Raw genomic sequence first — 23,823 nt, forward strand, 5'->3', positions numbered from 1 at the left:
ACGACGGTTGGAGGAAGAGCGCCTTATCTTCCACCTAGGAACCGTCCAACCACAAGGGATGAACTCGGATTTCACCAGTTTCCTCATTCTCCCTCCCCCCACCTTGTCTCAGTCAAATCCATCGAACTCAGCACTGCCTTCCTAACCTGCAATCTTCTTCCTGACCTCTCTGCCCCCACCCCAGTCTGACCTATCACCCTCACTTTGACCTCTTTCCACCTATCACATTTCTGACGCCCCTCCCCCAAGTCCCTCCTCCCTACCTTTTATCTTAGCCTGCTGGACAAACTTTCCTCATTCCTGAAGAAGGGCTTATGCCCGAAACGTCGATTCTCCTGTTCCCTGGATGCTGCCTGACCTGCTGCGCTTTTCCAGCAACACATTTTCAGCTCTGATCTGCAGCATCTGCAGACCTCACTTTCTCCTCAAAGACTTTTACAGTATATGACCAACTTTGGAAATTGTGCAGAGAAATGAACAGCATTTTTGAAAGGAAGATGTTAACCAGAATAGAAAGAGGCAAAGGTAGTTAAACCCAAAAGATGATTTCAATTTAAGCTAGAAAAGAAGGGTCAATACTACAGATATTTAAATTAATGAGCAATAGTTTGAATATTATGCCTGCATTTTGTCAAACTTCCTGTGTGTGTTTTTAATCATTAAGGTTTCAGGACATAGATTTTTCAGATTTGTTTGTTTTATTTTTATCTCCAGGTCATTGGTTTCACAGACCCCTGTACTTCCTCTAAATAGTCATTATTCAAGTATGAGCGTTTGCCGTATTCCGTTCTGTCACAGGGAACACGTGGTAGGCACAAACCTAGTAAGCCCACATTTTATTGACACTGATACTCAACCTGCCCCAAGAGATACTTTTCAATAACACAGATTAAACTAGGTGGGAATAAATGTGTTTGAGTGCTGATATGAGCTGTGTGATAGGACAGCGATGAACAAATCACTCAACATATCGAGTACAGATACCAGTAGTTTGTGGTGTATAAGTTGGCCCAGAGTAAAAAAAAGAGCCCATTTTCTTGGTTTCACAATTCACAAATAGGCTTCTATTTTGCATATAGCTTCCCCCTCACAATTGATTTTGCTCAGAAATATTACACTTGTATTCGGCCTCAATTTCTCACCTCATATGTCTGTGCATTGATTTAAGCAAGTGGTATGGACTGTGTTGCCATGATAATGTCCACACACATAAATCTTTTGGTGGCAAATGACAAATCAAAATGGATCTTTTGGCGTGAAGCATAAAACTGGATTCAAGCTAAGCATTATGACATTTGCTAACGTTGAAATAATTATGCTGCAGCGAAGGAATTCAGAGTTAGTGAGAAATGATTTGAGAATGCAAGAAGAAGGAATCCTCTTTGAAGCGATGCCAAGACCAGATGCACCATGTGTACAGGGACCAGCCACTGGTACCAGCATGTATCAAAATGGATTTTATAAAACTGCCAAATTAGTTTCCTTGCCACAGAAATATAATGTATGTACCAAATCAAACCCTGTAAACCCTTCATATGTCCTGTAAAATCTTAATGCAATAATTAATTGGTGCACTTACTTTATAGATCAAAATTATCCAGTGTTAGAACAGAAGACCAAGATGACTCAGAGGCTACCAAACAACCTCAATATACCAAAATTTACCTGTTTCTAGTAATTAATCAAACAGTGCCAAAATCATCAATACCCATTGTCTCATTGGCAATTCACCACAAACAATTTTATGCTAAACAGATTCAAAAACAGTTCTGATGAAAATTGCTGGACGCAAGATTGTAAATTTTATGTGCTACGAGCTCGCATAGTCAATGCAACAAAATTAAAAGGCTGTGGTAATTTTCAAGCATAAACATGTTGAAAATCTGTTAGGAGCTTTTGTGCATGGTTATGATAACATCTGGATAGATGAGAATTGATTGATAATGTGTATAATCCTGATGACCTATGCAAAGAATGTAGTTTATTAATATGAGACATATTCTGATCCCATGTAACCAATAAGGTCAAGAGGTTCCCACAAATAAATAACATTCTTATCACAGTGTTTAAATGTAGCTTTGTGGAATTAACTCATTCATTAAAATGTATTGCCTGGATTTAATTTGAATTGACTTTTTTTGTACACTTTAAAATGGTGACCAACTACAGCAAAATAAGCCCAGGCAGTTCACATTTTTTACATGACCTACAAGTTCACTTTTTTTTGGATGGATTTTCTGAGACTTTAAAGGTCGACTTTTATATACCTTGATTTACTGTAACAGGTCCTTTATAGTGGTTTCATGCACTCACTGAACGCATTATATATTACAACTTGCATGAATACCATTGTTGATTGTCCGATTCTTTGGGAAAATATGTCCTCTGACAGTTTGGTAAATATTCTCTTCTATTGCTCATTGTTGCTGCCTGTCTTCTCTTGGCTGCCAAAAGTTTAGCTACTGTGCAGAGTTATGTTGTTCAGTGATATTTGAAGCACTCCCCAAATTAATCCTGACATTTGTACCTTGGCTCAAGAAAATCAGTGGTCTACTCCTTATGGACTCAGATAGCAGTACAGACATTGCTTTTTTATTAGCAGTTCAGCACTGACAAAACTTTCTGTTTTGGTGACAAAATAATTTTATGAAAGTAAGTAGTATGATAGAATGTCAACACTAAGGTTGATGGAATCCAAGTTAATATGAGTTATGCCTTAGCTTTATGTTGCTCAGATCATATTTAGAATAGCATTTTCAATTTTGGGAGCAAATATTTAGTTATTTTGGAAATGATGCATAAAAGAGAGCCAATGCAAATCCCAAATGCAGAGGAAATGATTATGAAAGAGGATGGGAGAATTTTAAATATTGCATTCACAAACATGTTGACTTGTACCTGCAATGAACTATGAAATTTTCACTAATTGGGATTCACAACAGTTACGTAAGTACTTACTTTTTGCAACACTAAATGAGCATAATAATTACTTTAATGGTCAATTGAACAGCATTTTTGAATGCAGGGTTTCCAAATGTATTACATTGCTAATTGTTAGTTATAGAAATGGGTTTCTATGATCTTGTGGTTTGCCAGCAATTCACTCTCATTACCCACTCTAAATAGCCTGCCTTTCAAAGGTGGATGCGATTAGCTTACCATGTCAACATCAAGAATAGGACTTCACTGTTCAATGATGTTTCAGAAATAGCCTCTATTAGAATACAAATAACAGTAATATTAGTTTTCTATCTCTATGGAATAGAACATTCAGTGATGTACTCTAAAAATATTCTCTGAGATCTGATCTCTATCTTTTAGCATTATGCAGAAGCAAAAGATAAGCCTGTGTCAAAGTTAATGTTAGAAAGGTTGAATTATTAGGAAAATTTATAGATTTAAATTAAATTTTAAATTCTTTGTAGTAAAAGCAGAACCAAAATGAAAGCTTTAAGAAGTAACTGAATAGATTATTGTGGAAAGGAGAATGGGATTGAATGAAGGATTGATAGATTATTGTTCTGTTCTCAACTTAATTTAATTATGGATAAATAGGATTATCTTCTCATAATGTAAGATGGACAACACTTTTGGTAATAATTTGCAAAGCAATCATAAGTTCAAAATCAATACACCTCATTAATGTATGCTCCTCTCCTACCAAGATACATAGAGCAGATGTCAATATAAGCAAGGAAACATCGTCCAGAAAGACCTCAATGAATATTACCTTCAAACCAGACCCTAAGTACAAAGATAAGTGTGGACATAAATGGTTAAGGAATCTGAGTTCTTTATCTTTTGAGATTATGGAGTTTATCCAATTGGAGTTAAATGACATTGTTTTGGAGCTGTATTGGTTTGTGTAAAATTAACATCGAAATTGACTGAAACTATCACTCCTGGTTATTGAGCACCATCAAGAATGTAACAAGTTGGAAATTTTACCTATTTATTTTGGGAAGGATTTTAGTTTCTATTATGGCATTGATGCAAGGTTACATTTTGTTTACAAAGAATTAATTACAAATTATTATAGCGTGCTGGACCCCATTAAAAGGAATTTTGGATGAAACAAACAGAAAATTTTCCATTTGCACATATTACATTAATTTTCAGATTGTACAGGATTATTGATCCCAATCAATGACCGTTCACCCTTTAAATGCAACAATGCACTCAGAAGGGCACCTAGTTTCAAAGATGATCATTGGTTCTATACCCAATTAGGAGGATTTCTCATTCTTACTGGCAACGTTGCTTCTGACCATGCTAATCGTTAACACACAGCAGAGGATGGGAGACATTGAAAGTCATTATGTCTCTCTTTCTCTGTCCCATTTGCTTTCTTGTTTGCACTCTCTCTCTTTCTTGCTCTGTATCTTTCTTGCTGTTTCTAATTCTGAAGTGAGATGTAAAAACATACAGCCTGAAGGAGAAATGATTGATTCTAGTTAGTCCAGCACTGCAGAGTTGTGTCTGTGTTCATGCCACAATGGGTTCGTTGGTCATTTAACTTATTATGAAATGTGAAGTGGCAGGGAATTAGTTAATGAGCATATGAAAATTACGTGCTAGTTTTTCATATTTGGTCTCATCTCTTCATAGTCTTCAGTCTGGTCTTCAATCCAACCTCCAAACTGATAAAGTACATATGAAAACACATGCAATATCATATAATCGAGTGCACATTACAAACTTAGGGTAAATGTGCCTTAAATGTTTCCCTAAAATGGAATAGCGATCATATTAAACATTAGGACATCAAAAGGATTGATACCATTTGAATCATGAATATTTATGTGAGCAAAACATTCCTTTCCAGTGATGGAGAATATTTGTATTAAAGCATAGACCAGACTATAGCATAATAATGTATAAAAATGAATCTTTTCTTTGAGTCTGAAGAAGGGTGTCTGGACTTCAAATGTTAACTCGGTTTCTCTCTACAGATGCTACCAGCCCTGTTGGGTTTCTCCAGAAATTTCTGTTTTCTTTTGATAAAATGTCATGCCTGACCAGGATTCTGAGAGATTGTCTGGGAGAACGTGGGAATCTATACAGTAAAAGCACCTCCTAGCATCCCTAATATTACAATTTTTATAAGAGCAATGCACTGTTAATCAAGCTCCATGCCTTTTAATATAAATGTGTTGATTCAATCACCAAAATGTCCAATTTATTTACTTTAGAATGAGCATCCAAAATAAAAGAGACTTTCATCAGGCTTCTTTAATGAACTCAAATTTATCTGTTTATTTAACACAAAATTTATTCTTAAAACAAATTGGAAACACTGGTTAATACTGAACTTATGATCTGGAATTAGAACTATAGTGCCTTAACCTCAAATACAGCCGAATTCACACAACACAAAAACCAATAGTCTCTGCAGAGAGTAGATTTTTTTTCAAAAGTTAAGAAGAAACCACCTCTACAAGGATGGAATTTTTGGCTTTGGATGCCCACTGGGTTTCTTGCTGATGAAATTGAAATGCTGACAGTTGTAAACTGATCTTCAGTTCAGATTGAAATCAAGAGGCAAAGTGGCAAGAGTTCACATTTTATGATTTTAAAAGTAGTAAGAAATATTGGTGTCTGGAAACCTTTTTCAAGTTCTTAGAAAATTTTGAGAGACGGGAAGACTTACAGTTCGAGGCGTTTTCTTTCTTACGACTGCTTAGATTTATGAAAACAGAAAACTAAATCCTGAAAAGATTGCTGGGAACCATCAGCAGAGAGCACCCAAAGTTTTTAGGAAACCAGGTTTTCTGGCAATTAATGGCCACAAACATAATTTTTTATCTCCTTAAAAGCTTTGTTTGTTTTCTCCCCAAAATAATTTGATTTCTGTATGAAGTAGGTAAGCCACCTTTGACTTAAACTATTAACTTCACTTCCAAGAAAACACATGGTTAAAAATTCTTTTCAATCCAAAAAGTGACCAAACAATTCCATATATTCCAGTTATCCACAAATGTTTATATTTGAATTCCCAACACAAGGTTATGATACTTCATTACCTTGAAGGTCATCACATGAGCAACATGGCTGTGTAATCTGACTGACACAAAAGGGGCAATGTACTCCACATATGTAAGTCAGATTAGTTAATAATGTCAAGAGAATTTCTTTGATCAGGGATGTTCATGCTGATATCTGTGCGATACTAAAGTTAGCTATATTCATAGTATTGGTAGTTCTTGCAATCATGTTTGTTATAATTTGGTAGAAGAAATTCTTTATCTAATATCTGTAGAAAGGTGTTTCTGTAAGGGAAAAAGTGAGAGTTATAGAAATTAGGATTGCATAGTTATTCAAAGTTAAAAAGTCACACAACACCAGGTTATAGTCCAACAAGTTGATTTGGAAGCACTAACTTTCAGAGCACTGCTCCTTCATCAGGTGGTTGTGGAGCATAAGATCGTAAGACACAGAATTTATAGCAAAAGTTTATAGTGTGATGCAACTGAAATTATATATTGAAAAAGACCTGGATTGTTTGTTAAGTCTCTCATCTTTTAGAATGACCACGTTGGTTTCAGTTCTTTCATATGTAAATCCGAGAACTTGTTTTTAAATTACATTCTCAAGTGAACTTTAACAGTATGTGTCAATTCGGCCCAGATAATGCATTGAAGGTGTGAGGTGCCCTGTGTAAGGCTGTCTGTGCCCCAATGTTCAGACTGATTCTATTTCTAAAAAATGGACTTAGAGAATCTTACAATGATTCATGCAGTTTTTTGAGCAAAATAAAGTGTAATTCTGCAAGTATAAATTCACCCCACAAACTTATATATGTGTGCGTGCGTGTGTGTTTAGGGGTATGAGTGTTTGTGAGAGTGTGTGTGTGTATGTCTATGTGTGTGAGTGTAAAGAGGTATACGTTTGTGAGAGGGTGCGTGTGAGGGTTTGTATATGTGAGCATATGAGAGAGAGCTTGTGTAAGAGAGTGTGTGTTGGGGGTGTGTGATGCAGTACAGTGGGGTCACCTGTAGTGTGGCATGAACCCAAGGTCCCAGTTGAGGCCATCCCCATGGGCAAAATTTCACATTATGGTACATTGCTGATATTAGATAGATAATGAAAAGGTTGGTTGTAGAGATAGGTTTCAAAGTGAATGTTAAAGAAGAAATGAGAGGTATTGAGGTTTGGGGAAGGGGTTTCAGAGCTTTGAGCCGAAGGCATGGCCACTGCTGATGTAGTGATAAAGATCAAGGATGTTCAAGAGACCAGAATTAATGTAGTGCAATTAACTCAAAGTCTCATAGTGATGGAGAAGTTACATAAGTAACAAAAGACAAGGCAGTGGAGGATACATAATGATTTGAAGAATTTTAAAATTGAGCCGTTGATGGACTGGAAGCCAGTAGGGTTCAGAGAGCATGTATGACTTAGTGTGAGTTAGGATGCAAGCAGCAGAGTTCTGGATGAGCTCACTTTTACAGAGAGTGAAAGTTTAGAGGGCAGCTACGAATGCCCAGATAAAGAGCAGTATCGTGCACGAGTAAAAATGATAAGGATATCTTTTTGAACTGAAACTCTAATCTCTCCTCTTCCTTTCAGTGATAATACATTCATAACTTCCAGTTACTGACCCTGAAACGCGTGGAATTATTTTGTTCCCATTTCCCTCGTCAAAAGTGAAAGTGCCAAAAGGAAAGTGGAACCCATGTGTATGAATTCTGTACTTGTGATGCTGTCAAACTAGCAGTGCAGCCACTGCATAATCATCTTCAAAGCATCTTCTCTGCTATTCAGCTCAGTGCAACTAATCTATTTTTTGATTTCACTCTTAGATGCAGATTGATTGTGAGGGTTTTCTCTTCATAGCATGTACCATCGCCTTGAGAGTCCATAAACTCATTGAAATACATCCTTGGGCTGTCTCCGCTTTCTGCCCCTCTGCAACATCATGTAACGTCATGAGTTTGATTTCAGCACCCAGCTCTACCTTCCTATCATTACTCTTCAGCTCCATTGTGTGCTATATGATTTATTCTCCTGACTTAGATACGTCATAAACATTTCCAGTTTTATACTGAAAAGAATCAGGCCATTTTGTGTCTATTCAAAACTCTACCATTGCCACCAATTTCAACTCCCTCTTCAGCTAGTGCCACAGAATAATCCAGCCTGCTTACATCTGTGATCCCCTGTTTGACATTGATCTGAGCTTGCCACACTTTATTCTCCCTCACAAGTCAGTTTATTTTCGCTTTGGTAATATTGCTTTCTTTTACTTTAAGATCTGCTAGCTGTTTCTCTATTCTCTGCAAAGTTCAGCTTATTTGAGACAATCTCCCTGTATCCTGTTTATAGAAAGGAATGCTTGTTTATCATACCTATCCTCAAAGCTTTGCATTTGTTCCCAATTCCTCAACATTTCATTTTTAAAATTCATGTTTAAATTCATGCAAATTATCACCCCTCCCTTTCTGTAACTTTACGGAGCACTCTAATTTCAACCCTTTAAATGTCTTTATTCCTTTGATGTCAATACTATCAACTCCTGTTCACCATTCATGCATCCAGTAGAACTGTACTCTTAATTGTGAAGATCCCAGTCTGGAACCTCAGTCACATCAAGCCCTTCTACCCCTCTGTATCCTTAAGACTAATCTGTTTGACTTGGATTTACGCTATCCCTTATAATCTTTCCACCTTTGGCCATTAGTTACGCCGCTGTGAACTACTTGTGGACTTTTTCCGACATTAAAAGTGCTATCCAAATTCAAGTCCAAAGAATGTATTTTTTAATGGGGAGATTAATGTTTAAGTAATGGGTGATTTAATATTTAAAGAATCAAATAATTTAATTGCAGCTTTCAAAGTAATTGACTGGAGAATTTGTTATGAGTTTCTTTACTTTCATTCTTTTGCATTGTACTCTTTTTATTCCTCTCAGTATCGCATGTTGGATTTTTTTTCAGCTGTGGAGAATGTTGAGTCCCTGTTGGAGAAAAATAACTTGTTTTCAGATGTTTCATCACCATATGAGGTAACATCATCAGTGAGAATCTCTGGAAGTGCTGGTGGTATGTCCCGTCTCTATTTATAGATCTTGGCTTCTTAAGGTGGGTGATGTAATTTCCGGTTCTTTTTTTCAAGGGAAGGTAGATAGGGTCTAAATGAATGTGTTTATTGATGGCGTTCTGGTTAGAATGCCATGTCTCTCAGAATTCTCGTGTGTGTCTTTGTTTCATCTGTCCGAGGATGTGTGTGTTGTCCCAGTCAAAGTGGTATCCTTCTTTGTCTGTATGTACAGAAACTAGTGACAATGGTTCGTGTCTTTTGGTGGCCCATCGGTGTTCATGTATCCTGGTGGCAGCTCCGTTTGTGGGTGTTGAGGTGATTGTTTCTGAAGTTAAGTATTTGGTCCGTGTGTGTTGTTCTTCTGTAGACTCTGGTTTCACATTCAATGACAAAACCGACAAACAAGTTAATGGAACACCTAACATCACCAATATCAGGGCTCATAGTGGAAGCAGTAATGCAGAGACTTGAACAAGCTTCCCTCAAGTATCCACCCCAAACTTGAGTCCGCTACGTAGATGACATCTTTGTCATCACAAAACGGAACAAATTAAAGGAGACATACAACACCATCAGCAATATCCTGACAGGCATAAAATTCACAAAAGAGGAGGAGAATGACAACAGACTCTCATTCCTAGATGTGGCAGTTGAACGTACAGTTAACACAGAGCTTTAAACCAGCATCTACGGTAAAACAACACACATGGACGAAATACTTAACTTCAGAAGCAATCATCCTAACAGCCACGAACGGAGCTGCATCAAGAAATTATTTCAATGAGCTACATCATACTGCAGCACCCAAGAATTACAAAAAGCAGACGAAAAATATCTATACAACTTTTTCAAGAAAACGGGTACCCATAAACACAATCTGCTGATTATTCAGAAACAAACCCAAACAAGCAGACACAATGCAACCAAAAACTTTAGCCACATTACCTTACATCAAAGACATATCAGAAATGATTTCCAGACTACTCAGACCCCTTGGCATCGTGGTAGCCCACAAACCTACCAACACACTTAAACAGCAACTAATGAACCTAAAGGATCCATTAGATACCACCAGCAAAACAAGCATCATTTACAAGATACCATGCAAGAACTGTAAAAAAAACACTACATCAGACAAACTAGCAGGAAACTTGCTACCAGGATACATGAACACTAACTGGCCACCAAAAGACATGACCCACTATCTAGTTTCTATACATACAGACAAAAAAGGATACCACTTTGACTGGGACAACACGCACATCCTAGGACAGGTGAAACAAAGACACGCATGAGAATTCTTAGAGGCATGGCATTCTAACCAGAACACCATCAATTAAACACATTAATTTAGACCCTATCTACCTTCCCTTGAAAAAAAGAATCGGAAATTACATCACCTATCTTGAGAAATCAAGACCTATAAATAGAGAGACAGGACATACCACCAGCGCTTCACCAAAGATCTCACTGATGATGTTATCTTGTATGGTGATGCATGTCTGAAAACAAACCTTTAAGCTCAGCGAGCTAACTTAACATACTTATCATCAACCTGAACTACAAATCTTCTGAAAAATCGCTAATAGGGGAATAGTGTTTCATATTAATAACATCTATTTTCTTTGTTTTAAACTATAGTGAGGAAACAGAAGACTAGAATGCTTGCCCTACCAAAGCAAAGTATTTCGATCATTGCCTTACAGCAGCGTCTCATATCACTGCAGCAACAAATTGCTGTTACTCAGAATGGAAAAAAAGCAGCCTTAAATGCTGTCAATGAACTGAAGCAGAACAATCAAAAATTAACAGCCCAGTTGACTTCGGTGAACCAGAAACTTCAAGTCAACAAACAGACAATTCAGGTATGTTTAAAGTTAGGTATAGATTGAGTGGTTACAGCTGTATGATAATAGCAGTTTGGAGCTGTGTATTACAGTGTTACAAGCTATCTGGTCCACCAAGCTCAATGCTATTATACTAATAGATCATGGTCCTGTATACTGATTTACTGTGCTTATCCAAATCAATATTAACATTTAATCATGCAATGTATTGTATAATATGTAATGTAAATTGAAAAACTGATACAGCCTTCACTGAAATTAGATCCTGTTCAATCACTGGAAAATTATGAAGTCTCAATATTATGGCTGTAGGACATTGCTGTGAGCAACACCATCTAGTTCCAAGATGTTCATATTCTTTGGTATATAGTAAATTTTGTGGATAAATGACTGAAGTCATTAATAATGTTTTTGTTTGATTTAATTTCATAAATTAATTCAGAGTTTGATAAGAGGAACATTACTTTCAATTGGGACTTGACAGACTCAATAATCTAAAATAAAACAGTTCCCTAAATAGTTTTACCCTAGATTTGTCTTCCCTGGAAAAACCAAACACAGTTAAAGTGAGCAAACAAATGTAATTGTCACACTAACTTGTAAAGGAGAGAATATGTCAAAGGGAAAATGTTTAATACGCAGACTATTCTCATTGAAAATAATGACATTCTTTGAATATAACATGCAGAATCCAGACAAACACTTTCTGGTTTCTTTCTGCATTGTCTCTCCCAAAGCATCTCCACTGAGTGTTGGGTGCTCTCGGATTGGATGGTCTCGGATTCAGTTCCAGTCCATAACAAAGCCATGATTCCCAATATATTCTGTTGAGTAAATTGGAGACCTTTTTGTTAGCAGAGCAGGGTCTATTCCAGTGAGATCCGTAGAGGTAAGCATTCAAAATGCTGACAAATAGTTTTTCATTTTCCATAGAAATGTTGCACCTTGAATGTGAAGCTACTGTACCCAAAACTTTCTACGACTTCAAATTATGATAGATTTTCCTGTCATTTCGGTGAATGCTTGGTGACAACGATGGTCGGTTGTTCATCATCAATGTTGGAGTTGTCTCATAAATGGCCTTGAACAAAATCTTGAGTTGCAGATCCAATTGCAATTATTACATGTGATGTCACTGTACAATGATGGATGAAGGCATTGGCAGTGGAGCAAGCTCGTTTATCCTACAATAACTTTATCCTGTTTTCAAATTTTGAGATTGTTTTAAGGCAGAGGTTTCTTTCTTTTATATATTGATAAAATGTGGTCTTCGCTGACTGCGCCAGCATGTAATACTCATCTCTTGATACCCTTAAGAAGGTGATGGTGAGCTGCATTCTTGAACAGCTGCAGTTCATTTTGTACAGGTAGACCTGTATTGCTGTTAGGATTTTGACCAAGTGAACTGAAGGAACAGCAATATATTTCCAAGGCAGGACAGTAAGTGGCTTGGTGAGGAGCTTGCAGGTGATGTTCCCATACATCTGCTGATTTTGTCCTTCTCGATTGTAGTAGTTGTGGGTTTTCAAGGTGCTGTTGGAGGAGCCTTGTGAATTTCTGCGGGAATCTTTTGGATGGTACATCAATGGTGGAGGTGAATGTTGGTAAATGTGGTGACAATCACATGGGTTACTTTGTCCTGGATTTTTAAAAATTCATTCGCTTTTGGGATGTCAGTGTTGAGAAGATGGTGGTGAGCTACCTTCTTGAATCGCTGATGCCCATGTGGTGTAGGTAGACCTACAATACCCTTCGGGAGGGAATTCCAGGATCTTGACTCAGCGACAATGAAAGCACGGTAATATTTTTCCAAGTCAGGATGGTGAACGATTCGGAGGAAAACTTGTAGATTATGGTGTTCCCAGGTGTCTGCTGCCCTTGTGCTCCTAGTGGTATGGACTTGAAGGTGTGTCTAACGACCTTTGGCAAATTTCTGCAGTGCATTTTGTTGATAGTACACACTGCTGCTACTGAACATCGGTTTTGGAGGAAATGGATGCTTGTGGGTATGGTGCCACTCAATTGAATGTTGCTGGAACTGCACTCATTCAGGCAAGTGAGGAGTATTCCATCACACTCCTGACTTGTGCCTTATAGTTGGTGAACCAGCTTTGGAGAGTCAGGTTATTACTCATAGCCTGCTCTTTTATCCATTGCGTTGAGTTTCTGGTCAATGGTAATCCCGAGGACATTGATAGTCGGGGACGGAGAAATGACAATAACGCTGAATATCAAAAATTGATGCTTTGATTCTTTCTTTTTGGCGAGGTTCGTTGCCTGGCACATGCATGGGATGAATGTAACATGAGCCATGATTTGGGCATATAAAATCAGAATATTCCTCCTTCTGGCTAGCAGCCAACCAAGGGTAGCAAGAAGTGGTTGCCCAGAGCTGACTGTTTTTGAGGCACCACATTCATGACTTCACCTCTGCCCACAGCTCTAAACAAGATTGGCATGTGAAGCCAAGCAGTAGGTGTTAGACAGGGTGAGCTTATTTGAGATACTGACTATATATGACTTTGTGCAGATGAAGAGCATTTTGACTTTCTTAACCACCCTTTCTCTTCATGACCCTTCTATCTCTACTTCAAAGTATAGCTGTCACACAACTGTTGCACACTGAAGTTGAAAGTTGATTATTTGATGACTAATGAAATGGTTTGTGAATGTTATAAACATTGAAATGCTGAACAAATCTGGCAGCACCTATGAATCATAAGGAAAAGTTCAGATTAAAGATTAATTCCCATTAGAATTAGAAGTACTTTGAAATGTGACCATTTTGAATCATAGCAGGGAAAAAGAGAATAGACCAAAAAGGAAAACCTTTGGGAGAGTGGGAGGCAAGAGAGACTCAATTTCAAAGCACAAGAACAATTGGTCAAGGAAAGGAACAAAGCATCTGTCTAGAGGAGTCATAGATGAGAACAGGGGATCAGTAGCAACAATAACCACGAAAAAAACCCCAAAAAAGTTAATAAGAAAGAAAGTAACTGTGGAAAGTGGTTATGTTTGTTGACCTCAGTGTTGAGTCTGCAAGTCTGTGAAGTTCTTAATGAAAGATGCTCTTCTGGATCTCAAACTTATGTTGAACTTAGAGTCATAGAGATGTACAGCACAGAAACAGAACCTTCGGGCCAACTCGTCCATGCCGACCAGATATCCTAACCCAATTTAGTCCCACCAATCAGCATGTGGCCCATAGCCCTCCAATCCCTTCCTATTCATATACCCATCCAGATGCCTTTTAAACGTTGCAATTGTACCAGCCTCCACCACTTCCTCTGGCAGCTCATTCCATACATGTACCACCCTCTGCATGAAAAAGTTACCCCTGAGGTCATTTTTATATCTTTCCCCTCTCACCCTAAACCTACGCCCTCTAGTTGTGGACTCCCCCATCCCAGGAAAAGACTTTGTCTATTTACCCTATCCATGTCCCTCATGATTTTGTAAACCTCTATAAGGTCACCCCTCAGCCTCCCAGGGAAAACAGCCCCAGCCTGTTCAGCCTCTCCATATAGCTCAAATCCTCCAATGCTGGCAATATCCTTGTAAATCTTTTCTGAACCCTTTCAAGTTTCACAACATCTTTCCAATAGGAAGGAGACCAGAATTACATGCAATATTCCAAAAGTTGTCTAACCAATGTCCTGTACAGCCACAAATGACCTCCCAACTCCTGTACTCAATACTCCGAACAATAAAGGAAAGGATACCAAATACCTTCTTCACTATCCTATCTAAGTTCTGCTAAGATTTGCTTTTCCAAAATGCAGCTCCTTGCATTTATCTGAATTAAACTCCATCTGCCACTTCTCAGCCCATTGGCCCATCTGATCAAGATCCCGTTGTAATCTGAGGTAACCTTCTCTGCTGGCCACTACACCTCGGGCGGCACGGTGGCACAGTGGTTATCACTGCTGCCTCACAGTGCCAGAGACCTGGGTTCAATTCCCGCCTCGGGCAACTGTCAGTGTGGAGTCTGCACATTCTCCCCGTGTCTGCGTGGGTTTCCTTCGGGTGCTCCGGTTTCCTCCCACAGTTCAAAAATGTGCAGATTAGGTGAATTTGCCATGCTAAATTGCCTGTAGTGTTAGGTGAAGGGGTAAATGTAGGGGAATGGGTCTGGGTGGGTTGCGCTTCGGCGGGTCGGTATGGACTTGTTGGGCCGAAGGGCCTGTTTCCACACTGTAAGTAATCTAATCTAACCTAACCTCCAATTTTGGTGTCATCAGCAAACTTACTAACTATACTTCTTAAGCTCACATCCAAATCATTCATATAAATGATGAAAAGTAGTGGACCCAGCTCCAATCCCTGTGGCACTCCAATGGTCACAGGCCTCCAGTCTGAAAAACAACCCTCACCACCACCCTCTGTCTTTTACCTTTGAGCCAGTTGTGTATCCAAATGGTGAGTTCTCCCTGTAATCCATGAGATCTAACCTTGCTCACCATATAGGTCACATCTACCGCTCTGCCCTCATCAATTCTCTTTGTCACTTCTTCAAAGAACTCAATTTTAAGTTTGAGAGACATGATTTCCCTCACATAAAGCCATGTTGACTATCCCTAATCAGTCCTTGCCTTTCTAAATACATGCGCATCCTGTCCCTCAGGATTCCCTCCAACAACTTGCCCACCACCAATGTCAGGCTCACTGGTCTATAGTTCCCTGGCTTGTCCTTACCACCCTTCTAAAATAGTAGCACCACGTTAGCCAACCTCCATTCTTCCGGCACCTCACCTATGACTATCGATTACACAGATATCTCAGTAAGAGGCCCAGCAATCACTTCCCTAGGTTCCCACAGAGTTCTCGGGTACACCTGATCAGGTCCTGGGGATTTATCCACCTTTATGCGTTTCAAGACATCCAGCACTTCCACCTCTGTAATATGGACATTTTTCAAGGTGTCAACATCTACTTCCCTACATTCTATATCTCCGATGTCCTTTTCCACAGTAAATACTGATGCAAAATACTCATTTAGTATCTCCCCCATTTTCTGCGGCTCCACACAAAGGCTGCCTTGCTGATCTTTGAGGGGCCTATTCTCTCCCTAGTTACCCTTTTGGCCTTAATGTATTTCTAAAAACCCGATGGATTCTCCTTAACTCTATTTGCCAAAGCTATCTCATGACCCCACTTTGCCCTCCTGATTTCTCTCTTATGTGTATACCTACTGCTTTTATACTCTTCTAAGGATTCACTCGATCTATCCTGTCTATACCTAACGTATGCTTCCTTCTTTTTCTTAACCAAACCCTCAATTTCTTTAGTCATTCATTCCCTATACCTACCAGTCTTTCCTTTCACCCTAACAGAAATATATTATCTCTGGACTCTCGTTATCTCATTTCTGAAGGCTTCCCATTTTCCAGCTGCCCCTTTACCTGTGAACATCTGCACCCAATCAGCTTTTGAAAGTTCTTGCCTAATACTGTCAAAATTGGCCTTCCTCCAATTTAGAACTTCAACTTTTAGATCTTGTCTATTCTTTTCTGTCACTATTTTATTTCTAATAGATGTCGCTGGCCCCGAACTGCTCCCCCACTGACACCTCAGTCATCTGCCCTGCCTTATTTCCCAAGAGTAGGTCAAGTTTTGCACCTTCTCTAGTAGGTACATCCACATACAGAATCAGAAACCTTTCTTGTACACACTTAACAAATTCCTCTCCATCTAACCCCTTAACATTATGGAAGTCCCAGTTTATGTTTGGAAAGTTAAAATCCCCTACCATAACCATTCTAACTTCATTGGAACAATGTGATTTGTATGATGGATCAAGGACTGAAAGTTCAGAGAGGGAGTGGGATGGAGATATAAAATGACAAATGATAGGGTCATGCTTTTGGATTAACTGATCTGCAATCTCCCAGTTCACATGTGATATACATAGTTTAGAGGACACTGCTCCATGAGTCATGAGCACAGTGACTAAATTGAAATAAACAGCAAATAAATTGAATGAAGTGCAAGAAAGTTGGTTTTTCTCTGAGAAAGAGTGTTTGGAGCTTTTGATGGGAGGAGAAAGGAGGTTAAAGGGCTGCATCTCATGCACATGATTGGATACATTCTGTGGGGTGTTAAGCATGATAGAGGAGTAGCCCAGGGTATCGTGGAAGAAACAGTCTATTCAGAAAAGAGAAATGTATTTGTGGCATCGAGCAAGAGGGTGAAAGTGGGGAAAGAGATCCATTGAATATATGTGTGCTGGGACAAGGAGAACCCAGAAACAGTTTTTGGATGAAGGGGAAGAGGGCAGAGCAGAATTGTGGGGAATGGGATTGTCGCAGTCAAGGGCCCTGTCAACCACAATGTTGGAGATGTGGTGGGGTTGTGGGTGCTTCTTACTTGAAGATAAATTAAGAGATATCAGTATTTATAGGTGATTGAAACATCAAAGCAGATGTGATGGAAATGAAGAAACTGGGAAAATTAAATAGAGTCTTTCCAGAAAGTAGGTGTGAGAAAATGTATTGAAATAATTGTATGATTCCGAGGAAGGTCAGTCTTCCACAGGGACCGTGCCATTCACAACGCCCTAGTCCACTCTCTTCCATCACTCCAAGCATTTCCTCACTTCTCATGTGATCGTAGAAGTTGTATCATAGGACATTACAGCGCAGTACAGGCCCTTGGGACCTCGATGTTGCCTATTCCATTATTGTCCATATGCCTATCCAATGACCATTTAAATGCCCATAAAGCTGGCAAGTCTACACCTGTTGCAGACAGCGTGCTCCACACGCATACTACTCTCTGAGTAATGAAACTACCTCAGATATCTGTCCTATATCTATCACCCCTCAATATGGAGCTATGCCCTCTTGTGCTAGCCATCACCATCCGAGGAAAAAGGCTCTCACTGTTCACCCAATCTAACCCTCTGATAATCTTGTATGTCTTAATTAAGTCACCTCTCAGCCTTCTTCTCTCTAATGAAAACAACCTCAAACCTGCAGCGTTTCTTCATAAGACTTTCCCTCCATATAACGCAACATCCTAGTACATCTCCTCTGAACCCTTTCCAAAGCTTCCACATCCTTCCTGTAATGCAGTGACCAGAACTGCACACAATACTCCAAGTGCTGCTGCACCAGAGTTTTGTACAGCTGCAACATGACCTCATCGTTCCGAAACTCGATCCCTCTACTAATAAAATGTAACACACTGTATGCCTTCTTAACAGCTCTTTCAACCTGGCTGGCAACTTTGAGGGATTGAGGTACATGGACACTGAGATCTCTCTGCTCATCTACACAACCAAGAATTTTATCATTCGCCCAGTACTCTGAATTCCTCTTACTCCTTCCAAAGTGAATCCCCTCACACTTTTCTGCATTAACTCCACTTGCCACATCTCAGCCCAGCTTTGCAGCTTATCTGTGTTCCTCTGTAACCTACACATCCTTCAATTGTTTTGACCTTAATGTCATCCGCAAATTTACTAACCCATCCTTCTACAACCTCATCCAGGTTGTTTAAAAAATGACAAACATCAGTTGCCCCAAAACAGTCCTTGTGATACACCACTAGTAACTGAACTCCAGGACAAACATTTCCCATCAATCACCACCTTCTGTCTTCTTTCAACGAACCGATTTCTAATTCAAACCGCTAAATCGCCCACAATCCCATGCATCCGTATTTTGTGCAGTAGCCGACCATGGGGAATCTTATCAAACGCCTCACTGAAATCCATATACACCACATCGATGACTTTACCCTCACCCATCTGTTTGGTCACCTTCTCAAATAATTCAATAAGGTTTGTGAGGCATGATTTACCCTTCACAAAACCATGCTGACGATCCCTAATCAACTTATTCCCATCGAGATGATTATAAATCCTATCTCTTGTTACCTTTTCCAACACTTTATCCACAACTGAAGTAAGACTCACTGGTGTATAATTACCATGGTTTTCTCTACTCCCCTTCATGAACAAGGGAACAATATTTGCTATCCTCCAGTCTTCTGGTATTATTCTTGTAGACAATGACGACATAAAGATCAAAGCCAAAGGCTTGGCAATCTCCTCCCTAGCTTCCCAGAGAAACCTAGGATTAATCCGGCCTAGGGGATTTATCTGTTTTCACAATTTCCAGAATTTCTAACACCTCCTCCTTGTGAACCTCATCCCACCTTGTCTGGTAGCCTGTTTCTCAGTATTCTCCTTGACAACATTGTCTTTTCCATTGTGAATACTGACAAAAAATATTCATTTAGCCCTTCCCTTACTTCCTCTGACTCCATGCAAAACTTCCCACTACTGTCCTTGATTGGCTCTAATCTTACTCCAGTCATTCTTTTATCCCTTGTATACTGATAGAAAGCTTTAGGGTTTTCCCTGATCCTATCTGCCAACAACTTCTCATGTCCCTTCTTCACTCACCTTCGCTCTCTCTTTAGGTGTTTCCTGGCGATTGTAACTCTCAATTGCCCTAACTGAGCCTTTACATCTCATCTTAACATAAGCCGCCTTCTTCCTCTTGACAAGAGATTCAACTTCATTAGTAAACCACGGCTCCTGCTTCCTCCCTGACTACAGGTACATACTTATCAAGAATACATAGTAGCTGTTCCTTGAATTAGCTCCACATTTCAATTGTGTCAATCCCCTGCAGTTTCCTTCCCCATCCTATGCATCCTAAATCTTGTCTAATCGCATCGTAATTTCCTTTCCCCCAGCTGTAACTCTTACCCTCCGGTGTATACCTATCCCTTTCCATCACTAAAGTAAACATAACTGAATTGTCGTCACTATCACCAAAGTGCTCACCTACCTCCAAATCTAACACCTGGTCAGGTTCATTACCCAGTACCAAATCTAATGTGGCCTCTCTCCTTGTTGGCTTGTCTACATACTGTGTAAGAAAACCCTCCTGCACACAATGGACAAAAACTGACCCATCTAAAATACTTGAACTATTGTATTCCCAGTCAAAACCCTGTCACTCTCACTCCTATCCAGAATAATCTTTGCTATTCTTTCTTCTAAATCTCTGGACCTATTTGGAGACCGATAGAAAACTCCAACAGGGTGACCTCTACTTTCCTGCTTCAAATCTCAGCCAGTACTGTCCTTGACTAACAATGCCAAACCCCCACGTCTTTTACCATCTTCTCTGTTCTTAGTGAAACACCAAAATCCCAGAACATGCAACAACCATTCCTGTCCCTGGTCTACCCATGTCTCTGAAGTGGCCACAACATTGAAATCCCAGGTACTGACCCATAGCTGCAAGTTCACCCACCTTATTCCAGATGCTCTTGGCGTTGAAATAGACACACTTCAAACCAACGTTTTGCTTGCTGGTGCCCTCTTGAGACCCTGAAACATTATTTCAGACCTCCCTACTCTCAACCTCCTCTATACTTGAAATACAATTTAGGTTCCCATCTCCCTGCTGAATTAGTTTAAACCTACCCAAAGAGCATTCGCAACCCCCCCCCCGGATATTGGTACCCTTGTGGTTCCAATGATGACCATTGTGTTTGTAGAGGTCCCACCTACCCCAGAAAGAGCCTCACTTATCCAGAAATCCAAAACCCTCCCTCCTGCACCATCCGTAGCCACATGTTCAACTCCTCTCTCTCCCTATTCCTTGCCTTGCTAACACGTGGCACAGGCAACAAACCAGAGATAACCACTCTGTTTTTCCTAGCTCTAAGCTTACAGCATAGCTCCCTGAATTTCTGACTTAAATCCCCATCTCTCTTTCAACTATGTCCTTGGTGCCTATGTGGACCATGACGTGGGACTGCTCCCCCTCCCCCGCAAGGATCCCAAAAACACAATCAGAGACATCACGAACTCTGGCACCTGGGATGCAACACACCAACCATGAGTCTTCCTTGTTCCCACAGAACCCCCTCTGTTCCCCCTAACTATGGAGTCCCCAATGACTAATATTCTGCTCCTCTATCCCCTTCCCTTCTGAGCAACAGGGACAGACTCTGTGCCAGAGACCTGTGCCCCGTTGCTTACCCTTGGTAAGTCCACGCCCCCTCCCTCCCCAAAGTATCCAAAACAGTATATTTGTTGTTGATGGCCACAAGAGATCTCTGCACTGCCTGCTGGTTCCCTTTCCATCACCTGACAGTAACCTATCTAGCTTTTTCTTGTACCTGAGGTGTGACCACCTCCCTAGGACTCCTCTCAATAACCCCCTCCACCTCCCGAATGATCCGAAGTTCATCCAGCTCCATCTCCAGATCCCCAACGTGGTTTTTGAGGAGTTGAAGTTGGGTGCACTTCCCACAGATCCAGTCAGCAGACATACTCGTGGTGACCCTTACCTCCCACATGCTGCGGAAGAAGCATTCACCTGCCCTAACCTCCATCATCACTATTCTAAATTCCTGACAAGCCTACTGAAAACTAAAAGAGAGAAAAAAAAGTCCAGTCGCCTTATCAAACACTTGTCCATTCCTACTTTCCCCTCACTGTCCAAGGCTCCAAACACATCTTCCATGTGAGGCAATGTTCTACTTGTCGATCTTTCAGTCTAATCTACTGTATTTATTATTCACAACGTGATCTCTTTTATATTTGGTGAAACCAAACAGGCTGAATGCCTACTTTGTGGAACACCTCCACTTTAGCTGGATGTATATTCCGAACCTTCCAGTTGCTTGCAGTTCAACAGAGCTAACATTTTGTTCTTGGCTTGCCATAGTGTCCCAACAAAACTTAACACAAGCTGGAGGCACAACACCTCATTTTCGGTTTGGGCATTCTGCAGCATCTTGGATCAATACTGAGTTTTATAACTTCAGAGTATGACCTCTGTTCTTGTTTTCCTTACATGCCCCAACTTTTCCAGGCTGTATCTTGTTGGCTTTGCTCTCAGCATAACAGACCCATTTTCTGCTTTTCACACTTAACATTTATATCTATTTTACATATCTATCACTCCTTTACCACCATTATCACTACCTTTGTCTTTTGCTCTGGGCAGCCTCACAATCTCTTCCACTTTCTCTTCTTCCTCCACTTCCTCTATCACAAGCATAAAAACCATAATTTCACAGCTCTCGTCAGTTCCAGGAAGAGTCCTATTGGACTCAAAACAGGAAGACAGCTAACAATCCGCATACATGAACATCAACTAGCGACGAAACGACACGACCAGCTATCCTTAGTAGCCACACACGCAGACAACAAGCAACATGAATTCGACTGGGACAACACCACTATCATCGGGCAAGCCAGACAGAGAACAGCCAGGGAATTCCTAGAGGCATGGCATTCATCCACAAACTCCATCAACAAACACATCGACCTGGACCCAATATACCAACCACTACAGCGGACAGCTGAAACTGACAACCGGAAGCGGCAGGGACAGACCACTATAAACACCGGAGGAAACATCAAAGAAGCGCTTCGCAGGAGGCTCCCAAGCACTGATGATGTCGCCTAGCCAGGGGACGAAACGTTTGCAACAAAAACTTCCAGCTCGGCGAACAGAACCACAGCAATTAACTCTGTTCTCTCTCCACAGATACTGCCAGATCTAGAGTTACTCCGGCACTTTCTGCTTTTATTTCAGATTTTCAGTCCCTTGTTTTCATGCACTATTGTTTGCTAAGGATAAGAGCGAGTCTGAATGTTCTGCTGTGTCTAGTCCTCTAAGCGATCATACTTCTATCCCTTGTACATCAAGCCAAACCTCACCTTTGGTTTTCCTCTGACAGTGAACCTTGACCTTTCACTAATTTTTCCCCTATCTTTGCAGATCATCAGAAACAGGGTCATTTTCACAAAGGATGCTTGATGAAAACCAGAGAATGCTAGAAATACCAAGTAGATCCTGTAGCATATGTGAAGATAAAAAGAGTTAAATTGTCAGATTTGTGAGCTTTTGGTAGATGTGCACTTGTGGTTTTCTTTGACACCATTTTTGTCCTATAGCAGATGCAGAAATCCGATTGAATACTTGGAATGTTTTGTAATCAGTGTTAGTGCAGAAGAAAAAGTGGTTGAAAAGAATTGGGGTCTTGTGTCTTATGAGAGAAATAAGGACATAATTAGATTAAACAAAAAAAAGACTGGGGATGAAAACTCAATTGAACACATAACTACAGGAATGGTGCAGGAGGGAGGGATTCAGATACCTGGATAATTGGAGCTAAATCTGGGGGAGGTGGGACCTCTACAAATGGGATGGTCTATACCTGAACCCAAGGAGTACCAATATCCTGGGGGATAGATTTGCTAATGCTCTTCGAGGAGGTTTAAACTCATTTAGCGGGGGGATGGGAACCTGAATTGTAGCTCCAGTGTACAGGAGGTTGAGAGTAGTGAGATCACAAATAAGGTTTCAAGGTCACAAGAGCGTAACAGCAGGCAGGAAGGTGGTTTGAAGTGTGTCAGGAGCAACCGCAATAAGGTGGGCGAACTTGCAGCATGGGTTGGAACCTGGGACTTCAATGTTGTGGCCATTTCTGAGACATGGGTAGAACAGGGACAGAAATGGTTGTTGCAGGTTCTGGGGTTTAGATGTTTCAGTAAGAACAGGGAAGGTGGTAAAAGAGGAGGAAATGTGGCATTATTAATCCAGGTTACAGAACTGGCTCAAAGGTAGAAGACAGAGGGTGGTGGTGGAAGGTTGTTTTCAGACTGGAGGCCTGTGACTAGTGGAGTGCCACAAGGATCGATGCTGGGTCCGCTACTTTTCATCATTTATATAAATGATTTGAATGTGAGCATAAGAGGAATAGCTAGTAAGTTTGCAGGTGACACCAAAATTGGAGATGTAGTGGACAGCGAAGAAGGTTACCTCAGATTACAACAGGATCTTGACCAGAAGGGCCAATGGGCTGAGAAGTGGCAGATGGAGTTTAATTCAGATAAATGCGAGGTGCTGCATTTTGGAAAAGCAAATCTTAGCAGGACTTATACACTTAATGGTAAGGT

General features: G+C 40.2%; 1 protein-coding gene across 1 annotated transcript in view; it reads left to right on the forward strand.

The window, feature by feature from the left end:
• Positions 1 to 23,823, forward strand: part of cntln (centlein, centrosomal protein) — a 469,267-nt gene that overhangs the window by 304,359 nt on the left and 141,085 nt on the right. The window contains exon 19 of the mRNA XM_043717668.1: positions 10,678 to 10,901. Within this exon, the coding sequence (XP_043573603.1) occupies positions 10,678 to 10,901 (224 nt within the window). The remainder of the gene's footprint in view (positions 1 to 10,677; positions 10,902 to 23,823) is intronic.

This window comes from Chiloscyllium plagiosum, chromosome 2 (genome assembly GCF_004010195.1).
Source record: "Chiloscyllium plagiosum isolate BGI_BamShark_2017 chromosome 2, ASM401019v2, whole genome shotgun sequence".
Lineage (NCBI taxonomy): Eukaryota > Metazoa > Chordata > Chondrichthyes > Orectolobiformes > Hemiscylliidae > Chiloscyllium > Chiloscyllium plagiosum.